Here is a 19,092-nt window from a genome sequence, read left to right as displayed (position 1 = left end):
CGCTGGGACTGGCGGATGCGGCTGTCGGGTGGCATCAGCCGACCCGGAATAGGACGGGAGAGGATCTGCCAGGGAGAGTCGGCGATAAGTAATTAGCTCAAACAGCCGTTTGTGAATTGTGGCGATAGCGGACAGGTAAGTTCGGTAACACAGGTAGCCAATCAAGCTATCCAATATACTGACCGTTCCCGGAGTCCCGGTCATCGATGTCTGCAGCGGCGCCGCTCGTCGGCCTCTGCACACCGGCCGCTGGGACTGGCGGATGCGGCTGTCGGGTGGCAGCAGCCGACCCCGAACAGGACGGGAGAGGATCTGCCAAGGAGAGTCGGCGATAAGTAATTAGCTCAAACAGCCGTTTGTGAATTGTGGCGATAGCGGACAGGTAAGTTAGGTAACACAGGTAGCCAATCAAGCTATCCAATTTACTGACCGTTCCCGGAGTCCCGGTCATCGATGTCTGCAGCGGCGCCGCTCGTCGGCCTCTGCACACCGGCCGCTGGGACTGGCGGATGCGGCTGTCTGGTGGCAGCAGCCGACCCCGAACAGGACGGGAGAGGATCTGCCAGGGAGAGTCGGCGATAAGTAATTAGCTCAAACAGCCGTTTGTGAATTGTGGCGATAGCGGACAGGTAAGTTCGGTAACACAGGTAGCCAATCAAGCTATCCAATATACTGACCGTTCCCGGAGTCCCGGTCATCGATGTCTGCAGCGGCGCCGCTCGTCGGCCTCTGCACACCGGCCGCTGGGACTGGCGGATGCGGCTGTCTGGTGGCAGCAGCCGACCCCGAACAGGACGGGAGAGGATCTGCCAGGGAGAGTTGGCGATCAGTAATTAGCTCAAACAGCCGTTTGTGAGTTGTGGCGATAGCGGACAGGTAAGTTAGGTAACACAGGTAGCCAATCAAGCTATCCAATATACTGACCGTTCCCGGAGTCCCGGTCATCGATGTCTGCAGCGGCGCCGCTCGTCGGCCTCTGCACACCGGCCGCTGGGACTGGCGGATGCGGCTGTCTGGTGGCAGCAGCCGACCCGGAACAGGACGGGAGAGGATCTGCCAGGGAGAGTTGGCGATCAGTAGACAATAATTAGCTCAAACAGCCGTTTGTGAATTGTGACGATAGCGGACAGGTAAGTTAGGTAACACAGGTAGCCAATCAAGCTATCCAATATACTGACCGTTCCCGGAGTCCCGGTCATCGATGTTTGCAGCGGCGCCGCTCGTCGGCCTCTGCACACCGGCCGCTGGGACTGGCGGATGCGGCTGTCGGGTGGCATCAGCCGACCCGGAATAGGACGGGAGAGGATCTGCCAGGGAGAGTCGGCGATAAGTAATTAGCTCAAACAGCCGTTTGTGAATTGTGGCGATAGCGGACAGGTAAGTTCGGTAACACAGGTAGCCAATCAAGCTATCCAATATACTGACCGTTCCCGGAGTCCCGGTCATCGATGTCTGCAGCGGCGCCGCTCGTCGGCCTCTGCACACCGGCCGCTGGGACTGGCGGATGCGGCTGTCTGGTGGCAGCAGCCGACCCCGAACAGGACGGGAGAGGATCTGCCAGGGAGAGTCGGCGATCAGTAATTAGCTCAAACAGCCGTTTGTGAATTGTGGCGATAGCGGACAGGTAAGTTAGGTAACACAGGTAGCCAATCAAGCTATCCAATATACTGACCGTTCCCGGAGTCCCGGTCATCGATGTCTGCAGTGGCGCCGCTCGTCGGCCTCTGCACACCGGCCGACAAAAAGATAAAATGTATTACAAATATATTCCTAGCATTCCTAGCAAATATATTACAAACAAAAATTGGGATAATTACTTCTGATAAAAATTTAGGATACTGACCGTTAACAGCGCGTTCTCCAAAAAGAAAAGAGTCTAGTTTTTTTAATTTCCTAGCTTCATCGGCTGCCTCTTTTTGCCGTTTCCTTTTTCGCTTTTGAAAGCCACTAGCGTTCTTCCACATTGTTGACGCAAGATGCCACCTGCGGATCACATACATCACGGACCGAAGTAAACGGCAAGAGTCATAATAGGTAATCAAGGCATTTTGTCATTGAGGTCACGCCATGTCCATTTTATAAATTTTGTCAAATACCATAGCATTCAGTTGGCCTTGACGAGAGGATCACAATGGTAGGTAGAAATAGTTGGTATATAGCTCTAACAGCTTATACCTTCGACGTTATGGTGGTGGTGGTGGTGGGAGGATGACCGGGAGGGGGGAATCGTTTCATTGTCCAGTGTTTTTCTTCTTCTTCAGAACGACGGCAGGCGGAAGATTCCGAGAGGCCGTGCGACCTCCTGAGCGGCAGCGGCCTCAGCGGGAGCGACAGTTGGTCCGATGACTGGGCGTTGGCAATCCTTGCGACAGGACGAACTTGCAGTGTGACCCGTAGCGGGTAGATAGAGTAGAGTCACCCTGCTCCAAGCGTGAATTTTGAGTGCACTCAGCAGCCAGTAGATGGTGCCACCCATTTCCGGTGGCGAGCAGCAAGATATGGTGCCGACCGGGTACGTGGCGTGGGAGAGTACAAGACGTCGGCACTGCGATCGGGCATCTCAGAGCATATGTTATGCAATCGGCGGTGCAGCACAAAAAAAAAACAGGCTAGTGTCGGAAGGCCACGGGCTCAAAACTCTGGAAACAAACGTAACCGTCGAAAGTGGACGAAGGACGTCTGCACTGGTAATGCTAAATCATGCAAAAGTGGGCAAGAGTCACCGTTTTATGGGTTGGTCAACAATTATTTACAAGAACAGGGGAGGTTAAAAACCTCATATTCACGTTACGCTTTATATATCTTTAACATACCTGTAAAAAAACGAACCGGAGCGATGCGAACTCCGTGCGATCCAAATTCCGAAGGACAAGGCCGTTAAACGTAAACATTCAGCTGACGCGAAGGTCATTAAAAAGATGCTACTAAATCGCAAAATTGAGGGCACTTCAAGATTTGAACAATGTCTGTGTAGAAATGAACTAACAACTTTTTCAATTAGAGGAAAACGGTTTAAGTAATAATGTGTACAGAGGGCCCTTAATTTGTACAGATGGCATCATGGCCTTCAGATTGTCCAGCACCAGAGGTCTACTGCCGGTACCGAGGGCCTCCTATAGGTATGTAAAGGGAGCCTCCTATCGTACAGAGAGCCTTCTGTTGGTACAAACTACAGTGTGCCTCTGATTTGTCAAGGAGGCCTCCTGTTGGTACGGATGGTCTCTCACGTGTACAGAGCGCTCCCGTTTGTACAGAGGGCATCTTATTCGTCCAGTGACCTCCTGTGGGTACAGAGTGCCTCTGTTTGTCAATTTTCCAGGGGGTCTCCTGTTGTACAGTTGTACAGGAGGCCTCCTATATGTGCAGGGGGCTTCTCATTTGCAAAAGAGGGTCTAATATTTTTCCAGGGGGCCTCCTGTTGGAACAGAGGGCCTCCTATCTGTACAGGGGGCCTCCCATTTGTACAGAGGGCCTCTTGCTCGTTTAGAGGGTCTCTGAGTTGCCCAGGGGGCCTCCTGCTGGTACAGAGGGCCTCATATTTGTCAAGGGGGCCTCCCGTTGCTACAGAGGGCCTCCCATTTGTACAGAGGGCCTCCCATGTGCACAAAGGCTTCCCATTCATGTACAGAGGGGGCCTCCCATGCGTGCAAAGGGCCTCTTGAAGGCACAGAGGGCCTCCTATCTGTACATGGGGCCTCCTGTTGATATTGAGGGCCTCCCATTTGTACAGAGGGCCTCCTGTTAGTAGAGGGCCCAGGCCTCCTATCTGAACAGGGGCCTCCCATTTGTAAAGAGGGCCTCTTATTTGTCCAGGGGGCCTCCTGTTGGTAGAGGGCCCCTATTTGTCAAGGGGTCTCCTGCTGGTACACAGGGCCTCCTATATTGACCAAAGGACCTCCTGTCGGTAGCACTGATCAGTACCCGAGTTAAAAGTACCCGAAGCTCTGATCAGGTTCAGGGGCCTCCTAAAAATACCCGAGGAGGGGGGGGGGGCCCGGGCCCCAGGGCCCCCCCCCCTTGGGTGCGCCACTGACCGCCACGGGGTGGCGGTGTTCCCCAATAAGTGATCACAAGCAAAAATCGCCAGCGGTAAGAATGTACTACACGGTTCAAGCAAACTTATCTTACTGGACAAAGCCGATCAGTTATTTTTCGGTGTAATCAAGTAAATCAAAATGAGTCTCTACTTAAAGACATTCAAAAGTGCTCCCAACTCATCGAATTTTTATAAGAGAATGTGCATTTTTCTTTTCTTGAGATCAGTACAACTTGATGCTCTTGAAAACGGCTGCTCCAAAAATTCTGATTTTTTTTCAGGATTTCTAGTGGGCCAGGTGATCTACGTTCTGGTATGGGTATCCCCTCCGCGGACCATCTGGTGCACGTGCCACGTGACTTTGAAAATTCCCGTGTTAAGCCAATGGGCAAAATGAAAAAATGCGTTTCACGGCAGATTGCTCGAAAACGATCCAAACGACCCCCCATTTTCTTCCATGCAGATCAACCACCATTCGGTGCACTACCCATGGGTATGTCGCAAAGTGGCCGGAAAAGTCCAGAACCACGTGCCACGTGCCGTTGAAAATGACCCTGCACACCGGAAATTGGGACTTTTGGTCATTTCGGCGTACCCATGATGCATACTATGGCGTGGGTGACCAAACAATGGGTGTCATCCGGTCGGCAACTGTTTAAGGTGTCGTCCAGTGGGCCAAAGTGGTAGTTTCAAACCTTTGGGATCCACCATTCTGGGGATTCTTTTTGACAATATACTTACGTTTCTTGGCGCAATGTTCATTCCACCCAGCCGGTCGTCAATGCGTTAGGTGACCCAAATGACGATTGACCTGAAGGAAGTTGGGGGCGAGGAACACGCACGTGCCATCCGTTTTTTAATCGCGCGCTTTCATCTAGGAGATTTTTGCAGATATCTTTTTGATTTGTGAAAATGACCAGCCTAGCGGTATGCCAGTCGTTGATAAATTATTATCTTGCTGCTGCCGGGCGCTTATTTGCGGTGTTTGCGTTTGGCGGCTGGCGGGTGACTTTTAGTCGTTTTCGGTTAGCAGTTAGCGTCGGTGCGGTGCGGGCGGTTTTATTTTTTTCGGCGTTTCGGCGTTTTTTTTTGTGATTTGCGGCGGTCGGGCGATTTTTTTCGCCGTTTGCGTTGGCGTTTCGGGCGTGCGTTTTGCACGTTTTGCGGTGTTTACGTTTTGCGGTGGGCGGGCGTTTTGTGTTTTTTTGCGGTGTTTGTCTTTGGCGGCGGGCGGGCGGGCGGCGATGCGGCGGTTTTCTTTTTTTTTGCGGCGTTTGCGGTGTTAAATTTGTTTGCGGTTGGCGGCCGCTTTTTCGTTTTTTTTGCGGTGTTTGCTTTTGGCGGCGGGCGGGCGATTTTTTGGCGTTTTCGGTTGGCGGTTAGCGGGCGTGCGATGCGGGCGGTTTTATTGTTTTGCGGCGTTTTTGCGTTTTTTTTTATTTGCGGTTTGCGGCGGGCAGGCGTTTATTTATTCTTTGCGACTTTTGCGTTGGGGTTTCGGGCGTGCGTTTTGCGCGTTTTGCGGCGTTTGCGTTTTGCGGCGGGCGGGCGATTTTCACAATTCAAAGTCCAAACCTTCGGGCCACAGCGCTCCTCGAAAAGCGCTGCCCTCGAGTAAGATTACTTTCACCAGTAGCTCCAGTGGTTCTTTCTTCGTATACCTACTTCATGGCGGCGTACCCGACTTTTGTGAAGGCTGGCGATATCACAGGCAGAGGACGGTAACAACTAACAAAAGTGCCTAAATATAAGTAATACTTCTACAAAGCACAAATACTACTAACCCGCGCCCCCTGGGGGTCCTGGATTTGCACGCCTTGCTGGGGGGGGGGGGTAATTGAACACCCCTCCCCTCCCCTCGGCTCCTGGGCTACGTATCGATACGCGGAAGGCGGCGCTAGAAAGAGCGCCAAAAATAATGACGAAATCACTTCAGTCACATTTTTGGTCAGGTCAAAGATCAGGTCACCAGAAGTCATGTCATTGAAGGCAAAAAGTTGCGCCGATTTTCAGATCAAATGTCGACAATTTCCAAGAAGCCAACGTCGAGCAATCATCGAGCTGAACACAACCAAGACGTTTTCATCGCTCTAGCATGCCTCTATCAAAAGTTATTCGCGAAAAACTTTTAGGTGCCATTCGTGACCTGAGATGACCTCAGAGGCATAAACAGGGGTCACGGATACCATTTTCGTGTTCAGCGTGTCTTTGTTACTTATAATTCAGTGTTAAGGAGTGTTTATAATGGCTTTCGTCCAAAAGCGGCGCCTTTCAATTTTCTCCCATTGAATGAATGAAATGGATGGCTGTGATGAGCATCGTTATACATACTATGTTAATGTAATACTTCTCGTACGAGAAGTAGTAGCCTTTGCTCATATTAATGTTCAAATAATGCACAAAATTGGATATATTAAAATAATACTGATAAGGCGAAATATTTTCTTTTTTTTAGGCGAAATATTTTCTCCCATTGACTTATAATGGGGATGTCGCAAAATTGACCTGACCTTAGGTCATCGATAGCAAAATTCTGAGAATTTTTTTTTTACATACTATTGCTCTTAGCAATCACTGAAAGTTATAAAGCGATCGGTCACTCGGTGTTGCTATGGCGGACATTGAAACTTTAGGTATATGAGGTGAGGTCACTTCAAGTGACCCATGGTGACCTGACCTTGAAGGACCTTGGTCTGTAATTTTTACAACATGTGCAGAATTGATAAGGTGTGCTAAAAGCGGCGGACGTTTCTGAGATATTTGCGAAAACCCACGGGGGAGTGTTCAGCCCCCCCCCCCCCCAGCAGGGCGCGGGTTTTAAAGCGCGCTCCGCTGGGGCTGCTCGGGATAATATTTTCACGCCTCCTCAGAGCGGGGAGGGGGAAACTGAACATCCCCATTCTAACGCGACTTCTGGGCAACGCACCGATGTGCGGAAGGTGGAGCTCGAATGAGCGTTAGTAACATAATCATGAATAGATTAATATAGGTACCTACATAGTTTTGTAGAAAATAGTTCACTTTTAGCATGGGGTTTTGAACTGGAATAGCAGTTGTGTAATAGCTTGAGCTGAGACTAGCACATATCAGAAGCTTTTGCGGCTCAACGATCACCCTAGACGAAGATATTCCATTTCTCGTTCCGAAAAGAGTGCCTTGCCGAGGAATGCAGCCACGTCATCGTCATTCGTCAGCCAATCAGCATGCTGTTTAGGTACAGCCAATGGGTTTGTACTACGCAATATATTTGGTCAACGCGTCATAAGCTTCTGTGTCAAACAATATTGTATATAGAATATAGTTCTTTCTATACCAGTAAAACGCCTTTTGGGCGAAGAACGAGCGAGCGAGATAGTGAGCCCTGCACGTGCGGAAGGGCGAGAGGGTAGGGTAAGGTGCCTAATTAGCGACCCTTTCCGATTTGCGACCTACCTCCCTACAGAAAAACTGGCAGGAGAAAACGGGGTAAAAACATCGTCAAAAGGTCAGCCATACTTTGGTTATCAAATTAAATTATTTTCCGATCGTCGATGTTTCTGGTGGGACGTTTCAGGTGAGTTTAAATAAAAATGACGATTTTCTTATCCAAAACCTGTCTGTTTGGGCCCTCTCTGATGAAAAGCGATGCACATTAGGATGATGCACCTTTTTTATTCTGAATCGACATTCCTTTTTCAATTGATTGCCGTTTTCCCATAGTGAATCGCTCAACTGTGCACAGCATGGTGGTTAAAAATGTGTCGCAACTCATATTTTCTATTTGCGCCTGACATGGTCGCAAATAGCTCAAGAAGGGAAAGAAAGGGGAAAAGAGAGAAATGAAAATGAGGTGTTGCTTAAGTTTGCAATGTGTGGCAGGGAATGCCAAATGTCGTCACCGACTGCAGGGGTGCCGAATTCAGCGCGGACCTCGAATATCATACGAGATAGCCCGCAAAATTTGGGTTTCCGCCTTCGTTTCGCCTTCGGTGCATCACGTGATCAGTTTTTACTTACGTAAAATGTGTTGGATAGACGTTCCTGTTCGAGTGATTGAGTGCTTTGCGTATAGGTTACCTTTTTGAGATCATATTTCATCTTTTCAGGCGTCGCATTTTTTGCCATTTTTTATATGGGGAAACCCATAGACTTATTAGCGACCCTCCCCGGTCGCTAATCGGGAAGAGTTCCCTATTAGCGTTTTTTGCAATGGTTTGCCAGAATGCTCACTACAAATAAGTCAGTGAATATTGGGGCAGAAAATGACTATATTTTAATAGAAAAATGAACGATCTCTCCGAAAATCAAGCCAGTAATACAGTGGCACCCACAGAGCGTGAGCAACGACGGTTCAAATTAAGGGGGTCGCTAATTAGGCACCTTACCCTACTTCCAATGGGCTTGTGCAAAGAACCCTTCTAACCGGTCGCTAGCGGTTTACCAAATTTGAATGCGATCGGCCCAGTCGTTCCTGAGATCTGGATGCGGCATTCTGCACGTGCGCACGTGCAAACGGGGTCCAAACTGGTCCAAAGTGACTTCTGCACGGCACCCTACTATAGTTCGTTTTTCTTAAGTTCGACCCTCACTGTAATCGTCTCTTTGAACACAGCACGAGAATTGCTAGCTGAATTACTTAGAAAACTGGCTGGCGCACATTGATTTCACAGACGATTAATTTTACTCAAAATTATTTCTTCCTGGCTCTTATTTCCCAGACTCCTAGCTCGTATTTGCCTTTATATACAACCCCACAGGGATAGACATCTTGTCAGAAATTATAACTGAACTGATCAATAGATCGTACGGCGTTTAACAGAACGGTATATCATCGGTTTTTAAAACTTATTTGGAAAACATTATTCATGTCTGCAGTACAATGTGCGCTAACCAGTTTTCTTAGTAATTCAGCTAGCAATTCTCGTGCTATGTTCAAAAAGATGTTTACAGTGAGGGTCGAACTTAGAAAAAACGAACTATAACCGGTCCCCAACCGTGTACCAAATTTGAGCGCAATCGGCCCAGCCGTTCTCGAGATCTGGAAGCGCCCCCTGCACGTGCGCACGTGCAGTAGCACCCTAACCGCAACACATGGGAATGCATTGCCTGGTGGGTGCCTACCTGTATGCCAAGTTTCAGCGAAATCGCCCCAGTAATTACCGAGTTATTGAAATGGGAACAAATTTGGCACCTCTTCTTTTTGTATTTTGCACGTGCAGTGGGGGTCACTCACATAGATCAAGAGTAGGTATCCGACCTTTGGTAGAAGGGATGCAGCTACCCTACAAAAATTACCGCGAGACAATCGCCCAAGCCGCTGCTGAGATATGAGCCTCTCAAAATCACGACTTTTGCAAAACAGCCTGAACACCCTTGACTTTTCACGTGGCACGTGCCACGACGGTCACTGAGTTGTATCAAAAGTAGTCAATTACGGGGTAGAAGGGATGGGGCTACCCAGCAAAAAGGACCGCAGGCCAATCGGTCAAGCGGTTGGTGAGATATAAGCCTCTCAAAAGCGTTACAGGCCGGGCCGGGCCGCTCATACTGAGATTTTTCCGTTATATTGAAAAGACTTCGCTTCGCTCGCTGCGCTCGCTCGCTCGTAATCAAATTATAGCCAAAATAGTCTTTTTATAAAACAATTATTTTCTTTGCTGATGATTTTGAGCATAAAAAAATCGCAAATCCATTGCGACAAACTAATTTCGGGAAAGTGAACTATTCCCATTAAGCTGCAGGTCAAACGTCAGACGACCAAGGGTCACCGGTCATCGAATGTCAGAGTTCGCGTTCCTGACCCCGGGCGCCGGTCGCTAGAAGCGCCATCAAGCGAAAGACCCCTGAGCGTCGTGGTGGAAGAGCCCCGCGGGGTTTTGCTTATAGATCGTGCACGATTTTTTCATAAAAACGGAATTATAATGATGCTCCATGACTTTAAAAAAAATCCATAATATTATCATCTCGTTTATTTGATACTAGCACAGTATAACAAATATGCATTCCTTTTGATCCCATCGCCTCAGCTGTATTTTGCGCATCTCGTGTCAATCATTTCATGCACGGAACCATCTACCTACATACGTGGGTAACAACTTACAAGCGCATTCTCAACGCATGCTTAAATTCGGGCGACTCATGTAAAAGTTGTTGGGTAAAAACCGACACTTGATCGTTTCTCAATTGGCATTGAGAAACAAGAACCGGTGGCTTAACACGACAGTCACGTCTTCTTGTAACTGTCCAACCGGCAAAGTGGCCGGGGCAAAGTGGCCACCCCCCAATTGGCCATAAGTTGTTTCCAGTACCGTCAAACATTGACAGAAGCCGACCGAAACAGGGATGCGCGCAAACAAATAGCTGGGAGTGCTGTTCGCCTCGGCGCTGCGACTCAAGCAGCGTTGAGGGTTGCATTGACACCATTCGAGTACATCTTATGCCACTCGTTTGCAAGATAGAAGAACGCGTCGTCGATGTTTTGGTTGTCTTTCTGCAAATAGAAAGTTTGTTCATCAACATCTCCAGATGATACTATTTCAGGTGTGACGTCCTATTTCATACGTATCATGTAGTTTCGTAACGATCGATGCTTTGTTAATTCTTTCCGAACAAATGAATGCAAAAACCATAAACGAAACATCAACTACCACTCAAAATGAAAGTAAAAGTGAACAATGAAGTATACCAATTAAAAACGCGTAACATAATAAAATAGCTAAATAAAATAATCCAAACTAACCGGGACTCAATTACGGTTCAAATGATTGTTGTGAAGTTCGCAAACGTTAACTCTATTAAATTACCGATAACTATTAATAAGAACTCACGGCAGAACATTCCATGTACACGAAGCCCAGCTTGTTGGCGAGATCGTTCCCCTCCTTGGGACTGATGAGGCGTCTTTCCGTTAGGTCCGTCTTACACCCCATCAACACCCCTGTTTGGACGAAGAAATCAACGAGTCAAACACGTCCACGGGTTAGTTTGTTGAATGCACTTGTACGTTTATCCTGTTTTATCCGTTTATTCGTTTATAGTTTGTTGAATGTACTTGTACGTTTATCCCCAGCTGCGCACACACATTTTGAGTTTTTATGGAGAAGGCATCTGATCTTACTACCTGGCAGAGTTGTTTTGTCCTTCTTTGTTTCGCGAATGAACTTGTGCCATTCTGATGCAGCCTGAAACGACTTCTCGTTCGTAACATCGTAGACGATGATAGCAAGGTTTGGATTCAACTGAAATAGCATAAAGGTAGGTCAGTGGTAAGTTGCAGTTAGTGGGAGAAGTTGTTTTGTTTATAAACCGTTATTTTTTTAATAACACACAATAAAAATTCAATGTGAATAGTTTGAGGCATTCAAAGCAACCAATGGTCAATTATCGAGTTATGAATTTTGTCTGGATTGAAGTAAACAAATTATGACTTCAGCGGTCGATGCATGCTTTCACTAAACCGTATGCTTTATGAAAACGGTTGCTTTCGGCTCCGTCTCACAATTTGCAGTTGGCTCTAGGTAAATCATTATTTGATTTTGGTTGAAAGGAGGTTCTTGGATTGGGTTGGGTTTTCTGATGACTGTAGAAATTTGGCATCATTCGTGACGTAAGTAATGTACCTAAATCATAAGCAAAGATGGCGGGTGGACAATCATTCATCATAAAATGCATCGGAAGATATCGCCGTCTTCCCGAACATGTAAATTTCCTGCTAATGTATTTGAAACGTTTCTGAATATATAACCGTAGCATTACACACCAAGTAATTCACGAAAACCATTTAGTAATCCCTCATGCATCTATTCTTTCCGACCGATTGTATCTCGCTCTGCCCTCACCACGCTCTGAAGAACGTCTCGGTAGATGTCCTTGCCGGAGCAGTCGTAGATGAACAGCTCGACCGACTCGGCCGTGTCCGGTATCCGCACCTGCTTCTGATGGAGCTCCACGGTGAACGTCTGTCGGCGCAACAAACAGCACTCAATCGCATCTCTTATGAATTCTTCGAATGACTTGATACTTGTCTACCTAATATGTATATGACGATATGGCAAAATCGTAAGTGATAGCTCAGATAGATCGTTTTGTAGCATCTGCAAAACTATGTTTCGGCTGAGCGATCCACATCAAAAATGAAGTCGAGGCATTGTGATTTGTGAATGAATCGTCAAAACCAGTCCGTTTCCCTAACGTTCATGTCATGCAGTGGCCAATGGGACTGCTTCTAGCTCAGATCATGTCCGTTTCACTTAACGTTTTGTCAAACGGAGCGTGAGTCAAACATAGGTAAATTCGCAATCGAGTGAGAGGTTTTAACGCGTTGTGAGACTCATAAAGACAACGTGAACAGTGGACAGGCCCGAATGTAAACGAAGGAATGCATATTTTAGCTTGAGTAGGTATGATATAAATATGCGCTCATAATGTTGTGTAGTGATAATTTTTATGTAGGTATCAAAGCAAAGCGTTCATCGATGTTATTCAGTCGGTCCTCAGTCCTCACCATGTTGTAGTTTTTTGGAAAGTCGGAGCCATCGGAAAGAAACACTTGAACCAGTGCGGTCTTGCCAGCAGTGCTGTCACCTGAAGTACAGGAAAACGAGGCAAGTGGGACTCGGTGGATTCAATCTCAGAGCCAACCAATAAACTGTTATGAACCAACGATTAGTGCGAATAAACCAACTAAAAAGATCAGGCCTCCACCCCTCGTTATATGTAGGTAGCCTTAGCCTTAGACAATAATTCGTTTGCACGACATCTTATCTCATATCTGGACTCTGGTAGCAACTTGGTGCGACTTTGGTCAAATATTCCCAGTCACTGTAACCCATTTTACTTCCATGGATGCAAGGCCATATAACATAGGGCGCACAAAACAAAACTTACCGACGACCACGCAGCGTCCACGCACGACGTTAGGAAGAGACATCTCTCATTCGCTGACGACTTGTCTCCCGTTGGTGACTTGCAGATATTAGGATACCGATTTAACCTTCACGTCAGTTCACATTTACAAACAATAAATAGGCAGTAAATGCTTGCACACGCCCAAAAATACCGGTCGACTGTGCGCCACGACCGTCGACGACTGTCCTTGTTTTGACATCGTTGCCATGGAGACCTAGCCAGCAGGCCTCCACTGCCTCAACGTGCCGTGTTGTCTATTGATTGGTTTCCCCGAGGCCCGAATACATCCAGGGGGCTGTCATCACGAGCTTTCCTATGTGCCGGGCGCCCGACTGTTTAACATTACCCGTGACGTCACGGGGGCGTACACTTGTCAGCTGGCCTTCCCCGCAAGTTTGGCCTTGAATACGATTTTGAGGGTCACGGTTGTAAACAAGTTCCTTTCCGGAAACGTTCCGGAAACGCTGTCATCCTTTTACTTTCCGGAAATTGTTCTTAGGTGTTGTTTTTATCCGCTGGGACTGAGAGCGTGAGATGATGTTTTTTCGTACTCCAGCGTAGATGGGTAGCCATACGGCTTCCACGGTTGACAGTGATGACATCCGTCATCTTTTGCAAACTCGTTAAATTTTCGCGAATAACTCGCGTAAAAAGCGGCTGATTGCGACGAAACTTTCAGTACCCTCGCATTGATCAATTGTACACCTACCCTGAAAATATCATGACCCTGACCCAAATGACCTTTGACCCGTGGCCTACTTTCCGAGACCATGTTTGGTCGGAATCGCGATTCGGAGTATGTCGGCTCGCATTAGCCGCGCGTTTGCAAGCTTTTCGTGGTTTCAAACGTTCAAACATGTGATTTGATGTTGCTCTTATGCATTAGGGTGGATGTCAAGGTCACCTGAAGGTCAGGTCAGGTCAATGACCTTTGGTGACCTCGGTTTACTTTTTCGAGTTTGACATGTTTCAAGGCTAGTTTTTGGAGTTGATTTCGAATCTAGCAACCATTTGAACATTTACGAAGTGGTTTTGGTGCCTTCGTAACATGTTACGAAGCTGTCAGAGACGGTTGACACGTATTACGAATACCCGTCACGACCCCTACCGCATGACCTGACCTGACCTGACCCGACCTGGTCTAAATGCTTAAAGACATCATCTCTGATCAAAACTAACACGATATTCGTGATCAGCGCCCCGGAGAACTCCATAGCAGCCACACTTTACGACTTTCTAACAGGTCCCGATATTCCTGATTTTTGGGTCATTGACCTGACCTGGAAGGTCACCCGATGACCTAGGATCTAAAAATTGGATATCATCGGCTTCCTCTCGTGACGGGCAACACGCTCGTTTTTCCGCGAAGCTCTAGCTCAATCAGGGGCCAAACGCGAGGGGGGTCGCACCACCGTCGAATGACGCAAAATGGCCTGTGCCGGCGAGGGTTAAGCATAGGCTACTTAACGCTTTCCTAATTGTCAAGTGTTGCATTGTTTTCATGGTGAGGAGAACGCTAACCGGAAGGGCGGTGTGTTGTGAGGAGGGCGCCGACAGGTCAGGAGGGTGCTGTACGATGAACGGCGACGCTGACTGGTCGGGAGGACGGTGCATGGTGATGAGGGCGCTATGCGTTGCAAAAGGCGCAGGCTGCTCAGGAGGGCGCTGAACGCGAAGATGTCGCCGACAGGCGAGGGCGCTGACAGGTCAGGAGGGCACTGCACGGTGATAAGGGCTGCGACAGATCTGGAGAACGCTGTCCGTGAAGAGGGCGCCGACAAGGCAGCAGGGCGCTGTATGGTGGGGAGAGCGCCGACAGGTCAGGAGGGCGCCCATGGTGAGGAGGATACTGTACGATGAGAAGGGCACTATACGAGTGAAGAGGGCGATGACAGGTCAGGAGGACACTGTATAGTGTATAAAGAGGAGGGCGCGGACAAGGTGAAGAAGGCGATGTGCGGTCAGGAGGGCGCCGACAGATCAGGAGGGCCGTCTGCGGTGAAAAGGGCACCGACTTGTCAGGAGGGCGCTGAACGTAGAGGGCGCCGGTCTGGAGGGCTTTGTATGGTTAGGAGGCCGCTTATATACAGTGAGGAGGATGGCGACAGGTCAGGAGGGCTTTGTACGGTGAGGAGGGCGCTATAATACGATAGGCGCTGCCAGGTCAGGAGGGTGCTGCCAGGTCAGGAGGGCGCTGACAAGTGTGGAGGGCGAGACAGATCAGGAGGATGCTGTGTGATTATGTCCATGCGTGCGCTAACTGGTCTGCCCGGAGGGCGCCGAATGTGAGGAGGGTGCCGACAGGCCAGGAGAGCGCTGAAGGGCGAGAAGGGCGCCGACAGATCAGAAGGGCGCCGAGCAGACAGAAGGGCGCTGAAGGTGAGCCGAGGGCGCTAGATGGTCAGGAGATTGGGAGTGGATATCCGGCATTTCAGGATTGTGGGTGCATCTTCACCCACAAGGCCACAAAGAGATATAAAATTGTAAATCTGGGCGCCAGTACCGCATGATGACGTCGCAATGGCTTACCCTCGAGGGCGACTAGAGTGCTGGACACTGAAAATGCGCCATCGGAGCACAGAATGATCGTGGAAGGCGGCGCCCTGGATGGCGTCTTTCCAGAGGGCGCCTGCTAGATTTGGAAGGGGCTAAAGCCCGGTGTCAGTGCCCCTCCCCCTTGGCTGCGCCCGTGAGTCCTTTGTCTAGCGATTTTCGAAGCATGTATCGCGTCCGTAGGGGCCTTGGGAGCTGCCGGTGACCACAGGGGCCTTATAAGGCCCCTGATGACTCGGGACCCGTAGGCCGTATACGGCCTACGGGTCCCGAGTCCTGTGGGCCATATCACCACAGGGCACCGCATTTTTTCGAGATAATTGACCGTTCTTAAGCGTGTCGCATTTTCCTGAGCATGATCTGGCGTTTACATAATATTAAGCGCCTGACGGCCCCTCTCCTGTCCGGCTGACAGCTTACTGACAAGCCATCTGGCGATCTCCAACTCAACCCTAATTACGACGTTGTCCGATAGGTGGCGGGGTCATACAATCCCAGTCAGGACAAGGGATTCTCATAATTATTTTGCTATTATATTTTCCCCTTTTTAAAGTCATTTAAAAGCGCTATTGCACAAGTAATTTTTCGATTAGCAGCGATTCCAGCCGCCGCATCAGGGTCCGGATGGAGCCAGGGAGCGTATGCCCCGGTGACGTCACCGTAGTGTTGCAGATTTGTAACATTAGCGAGCCCGGACGATCTTACCTAACTTATACGGCCTTGGAATACATCAGGGTATCGAATACATGTCCCTTATGTCGTGTCAGGTCGAGGGTCGAGTTGCAGTTGTAAATATACCTGTAAGTCCATAGACTTGTTCGTTATGAGATTTGCTTACTGGTGTGGCACAGTGTTGGACGGGGGACCGGAGAAGCCACAACAGTACCTACCTACCTACCTAAATGTTTGGTCATCCTGCATCCAAATAAGTTTGAGTATGTTCCACTGAAACTGACCCTTCCCCATAGGTTGTCTGATAAAAGACGGTTAACTCATTCTCGTTCGTCTTGCAGTGGCCTCTTGAACTATATTGCTTTATATAAATATGCACACATCTTATAGATATGCTCTTATCTAACCACTTCAGGGAGGACGTCAAGAGCATGCCATCGGCACCACAAAAACATGTTTTTGTATTTTGTATGTGTGGACCAATCACTGAGCAGCGATATACGCACAGCACACACGTTCAATTGTTGAGGCGAATCGCTTATTGACTAGCGAATATGGCTAAGTCATTATTACATTGATAAGCAGAACATATTACCATATAGGTACCACATCCTCTCCCCCTCTCAGCATCGATCCTAGTGCGGTCAATTCCCGCACTCCCACCCATCAGTATGCATAGTCGAGTCTCAAGTCTGCATAGTTGACTGTTGGTTCGCTGTCCTTCGGGGACCCGCTCGCGACTGAGGTGGTGCTCTAGGAGGCGGCGCGCTGGTCGCGGCGCGCGCCCGGCAGCAGGTCAGCGATGGTCTCGCGGCAGTCGGGCGGCTGGCGCAGCCAGGCTCCGCTCTCGAGCTCTGCGACCGTCTCGGGCAGGTGGCGGCCGGCCGTCTCCGGCAGCAGCAGCGCGCCCAGGCCGGCCAGCAGCGCCAGCACGCCGAACACCACCGTGGGCGCGCTCGGGTGCGCCTCGCGCGCCAGGTCGATGATGAAGGGCGCCACGATGGAGCCGATTCGGGCGCTGACCGAGGCGGCACCCAGGCCGATGGTGCGCAGCAGCGTGGGTACGTACTCGGGCGTGTACACGTACAGCAGGCCGAACGCGCCGGTCACGGCGAACTTGCCCAGCAGGCCCAGAGTGAGACTGAGCCGCCAGTCGCGGACGGCCACCACCGGCAGGATGGAGGCGGCCGCCAGTAGGAACAGAGCGCAGACGGTGGGCCGGCGGCCCCAGCGGGTGGCCGTCATCCACGGCACGATGTAGGCCGGGATCTCCACCAGACCCGACAGACAGTTGGCCACGTACCGGCTGGCCGACAGCTGTCCCAGGTCGAACGCGATTCCGAAGTAGCTCAGACCGGCGGCCAGCCAGCAGAAGAACGTCACCAGCATGTAGCGGCGCATCTGGGGCGTGCGCAGCAACTGCACCAGCTGTCCGAGGAACGACAGACAGCCGTTGGCCTCCGCCGCGACCTTCTGGCTCCTCTCGGCCTCGTACACGCGCTGGAGCATCTGGGACAGCGCGTCGTCGTCTGGTAGAACGGCGCCGTTAGTGGCCGCGATCCGGCGCAGCACGGCAGTCGCAGCCGGTAGCCGGCCGGTGCGCACCAGCCAGCGAGGCGACTCGGGCATCACCCAGAAGTCGATAATGTAGAGCAGCGTCGGTATCGCCATGGCCAGCTGTAGGTGCCACCAGTTGGGTAGCAGGTAGGCCATCGCTGACAGCGCCATCACGCCCAGGGCGAACGGTACCTGGATCAGCAGGCCGATCAGCAGCCGCCACTCGGGCGTCACAATCTCTAGGATCAGCACCACCAGCGGTGACAGCGAGAAGGCGCACCCGACGCCGGACACGAAGCGGATGGCGAGCAGCAGCTGGTAGTGGTGGACGGCGCAGCTAGCCAGCGCCGTCACGGCGTACAACGTCGAGCCAGCCAGCGTCACCGGCCGCCGGCCGAACCGGTCGGCGAACATGCCGGTGGTGAGCGCGCCCAGCAGACCGCCGGCCATCGGCACCGACTGCAGCAGCGACAGCAGCGGCTTCCGGCCGCACACCAGGTGCCACTGCGCCACCACCGTGTTCCCCACGTCAGAGGTGTCGTACACCCAGCGGGAGCAGTTGGCGCCGGCCGACGGGCAGCGCGGCGCGTCCGCAGGCAGCGAGGCGAACCCGACGTCGGCGGCGAACCCGTCCGCGCACCGGTGCTCCGGCTCGGCTCCCAGGAAAATCATACCCATCAAGAAGAAGGAGAGATTGATGCAAGTCTTGGAGAGCCAGACAATGTGTTTCAGCTGCCAGCGACCGCTGCCCCCGGCCAGACGCAGAACGTCGTCAAAGGTCGGTCCATCGTCTGTCGTCTCCGCTGGCTTCTTGTCCACACTCTCAGGGGCCACCATGACTGCGTACCCAGCAGTCAAGGTTCACTTCAAAAAATCTACCAGCGATCCAGATACCTTCCCAAAATCCTGCCGAGAAGACGTGCTGACTGGGTCGCGTGTGACCACCTCTGTCGACTCGGTCGGACTGACGTCCCACCCCTCAGAGCCATCCGACAGAGCACCAACTATCGTGAGTGGTCGTCTGAACTCCATCCGGCGCGCTACCGTACTGGGAATACTGTCCGCCTCGACACCCTGGCATAGCAGTCGCGAGTTCCACGAAGCCGATCGCGGTGGGTCACATAATGCCATCAATTGACAAAATGTTTGCCCAGTTTGACGAGCCTTCTTAATTTAAGTCGCTATCGTTCATCATATTCATTCACAAATAAACAGAACGCTGAAACTGCAGAGTCACCGGCCATCAGCGCACACACAAGGTCAGACCCAAACGGGCGGAAATCGAATTAAGGCCTGACAAGTCTCTGAGGCCGTTCGACGAGCATCGAATATGTACTAGCCGGACATCCAAGGCGCTTCATCACAAGCAACTGTCATGTGAACAGAGT

General features: G+C 50.5%; 2 protein-coding genes across 2 annotated transcripts; both read right to left on the bottom strand.

Moving 5' to 3' along the window:
• Positions 1 to 9,970: 9,970 nt before the first annotated feature.
• Positions 9,971 to 13,383, bottom strand: LOC122367804 (intraflagellar transport protein 27 homolog). Its single transcript, XM_043341220.1, has 6 exons — positions 12,902 to 13,383; positions 12,519 to 12,598; positions 11,854 to 11,973; positions 11,136 to 11,253; positions 10,843 to 10,952; positions 9,971 to 10,505 (listed from the first exon to the last, which is right to left on the bottom strand). The coding sequence occupies exons 1-6, from the start codon at positions 12,942 to 12,944 to the stop codon at positions 10,407 to 10,409; spliced, it is 570 nt and encodes a 189-aa protein (XP_043197155.1). The 5' UTR covers positions 12,945 to 13,383; the 3' UTR covers positions 9,971 to 10,406.
• Positions 13,384 to 16,601: 3,218 nt separating this feature from the next.
• On the bottom strand, positions 16,602 to 18,996 carry LOC122367803 (organic cation transporter protein-like). Its single transcript, XM_043341218.1, has one exon. The coding sequence runs from the start codon at positions 18,539 to 18,541 to the stop codon at positions 16,901 to 16,903; it is 1,641 nt and encodes a 546-aa protein (XP_043197153.1). The 5' UTR covers positions 18,542 to 18,996; the 3' UTR covers positions 16,602 to 16,900.
• Between the last annotated feature and the right edge of the window lie 96 nt (positions 18,997 to 19,092).

The sequence above is a fragment of the Amphibalanus amphitrite genome, unplaced genomic scaffold, assembly GCF_019059575.1.
Source record: "Amphibalanus amphitrite isolate SeventyFive unplaced genomic scaffold, NRLGWU_Aamphi_draft 000897F_arrow, whole genome shotgun sequence".
Taxonomy (NCBI): Eukaryota; Metazoa; Arthropoda; class Thecostraca; order Balanomorpha; family Balanidae; genus Amphibalanus; species Amphibalanus amphitrite.
This window is presented reverse-complemented; position numbering and strand designations above follow the sequence as displayed.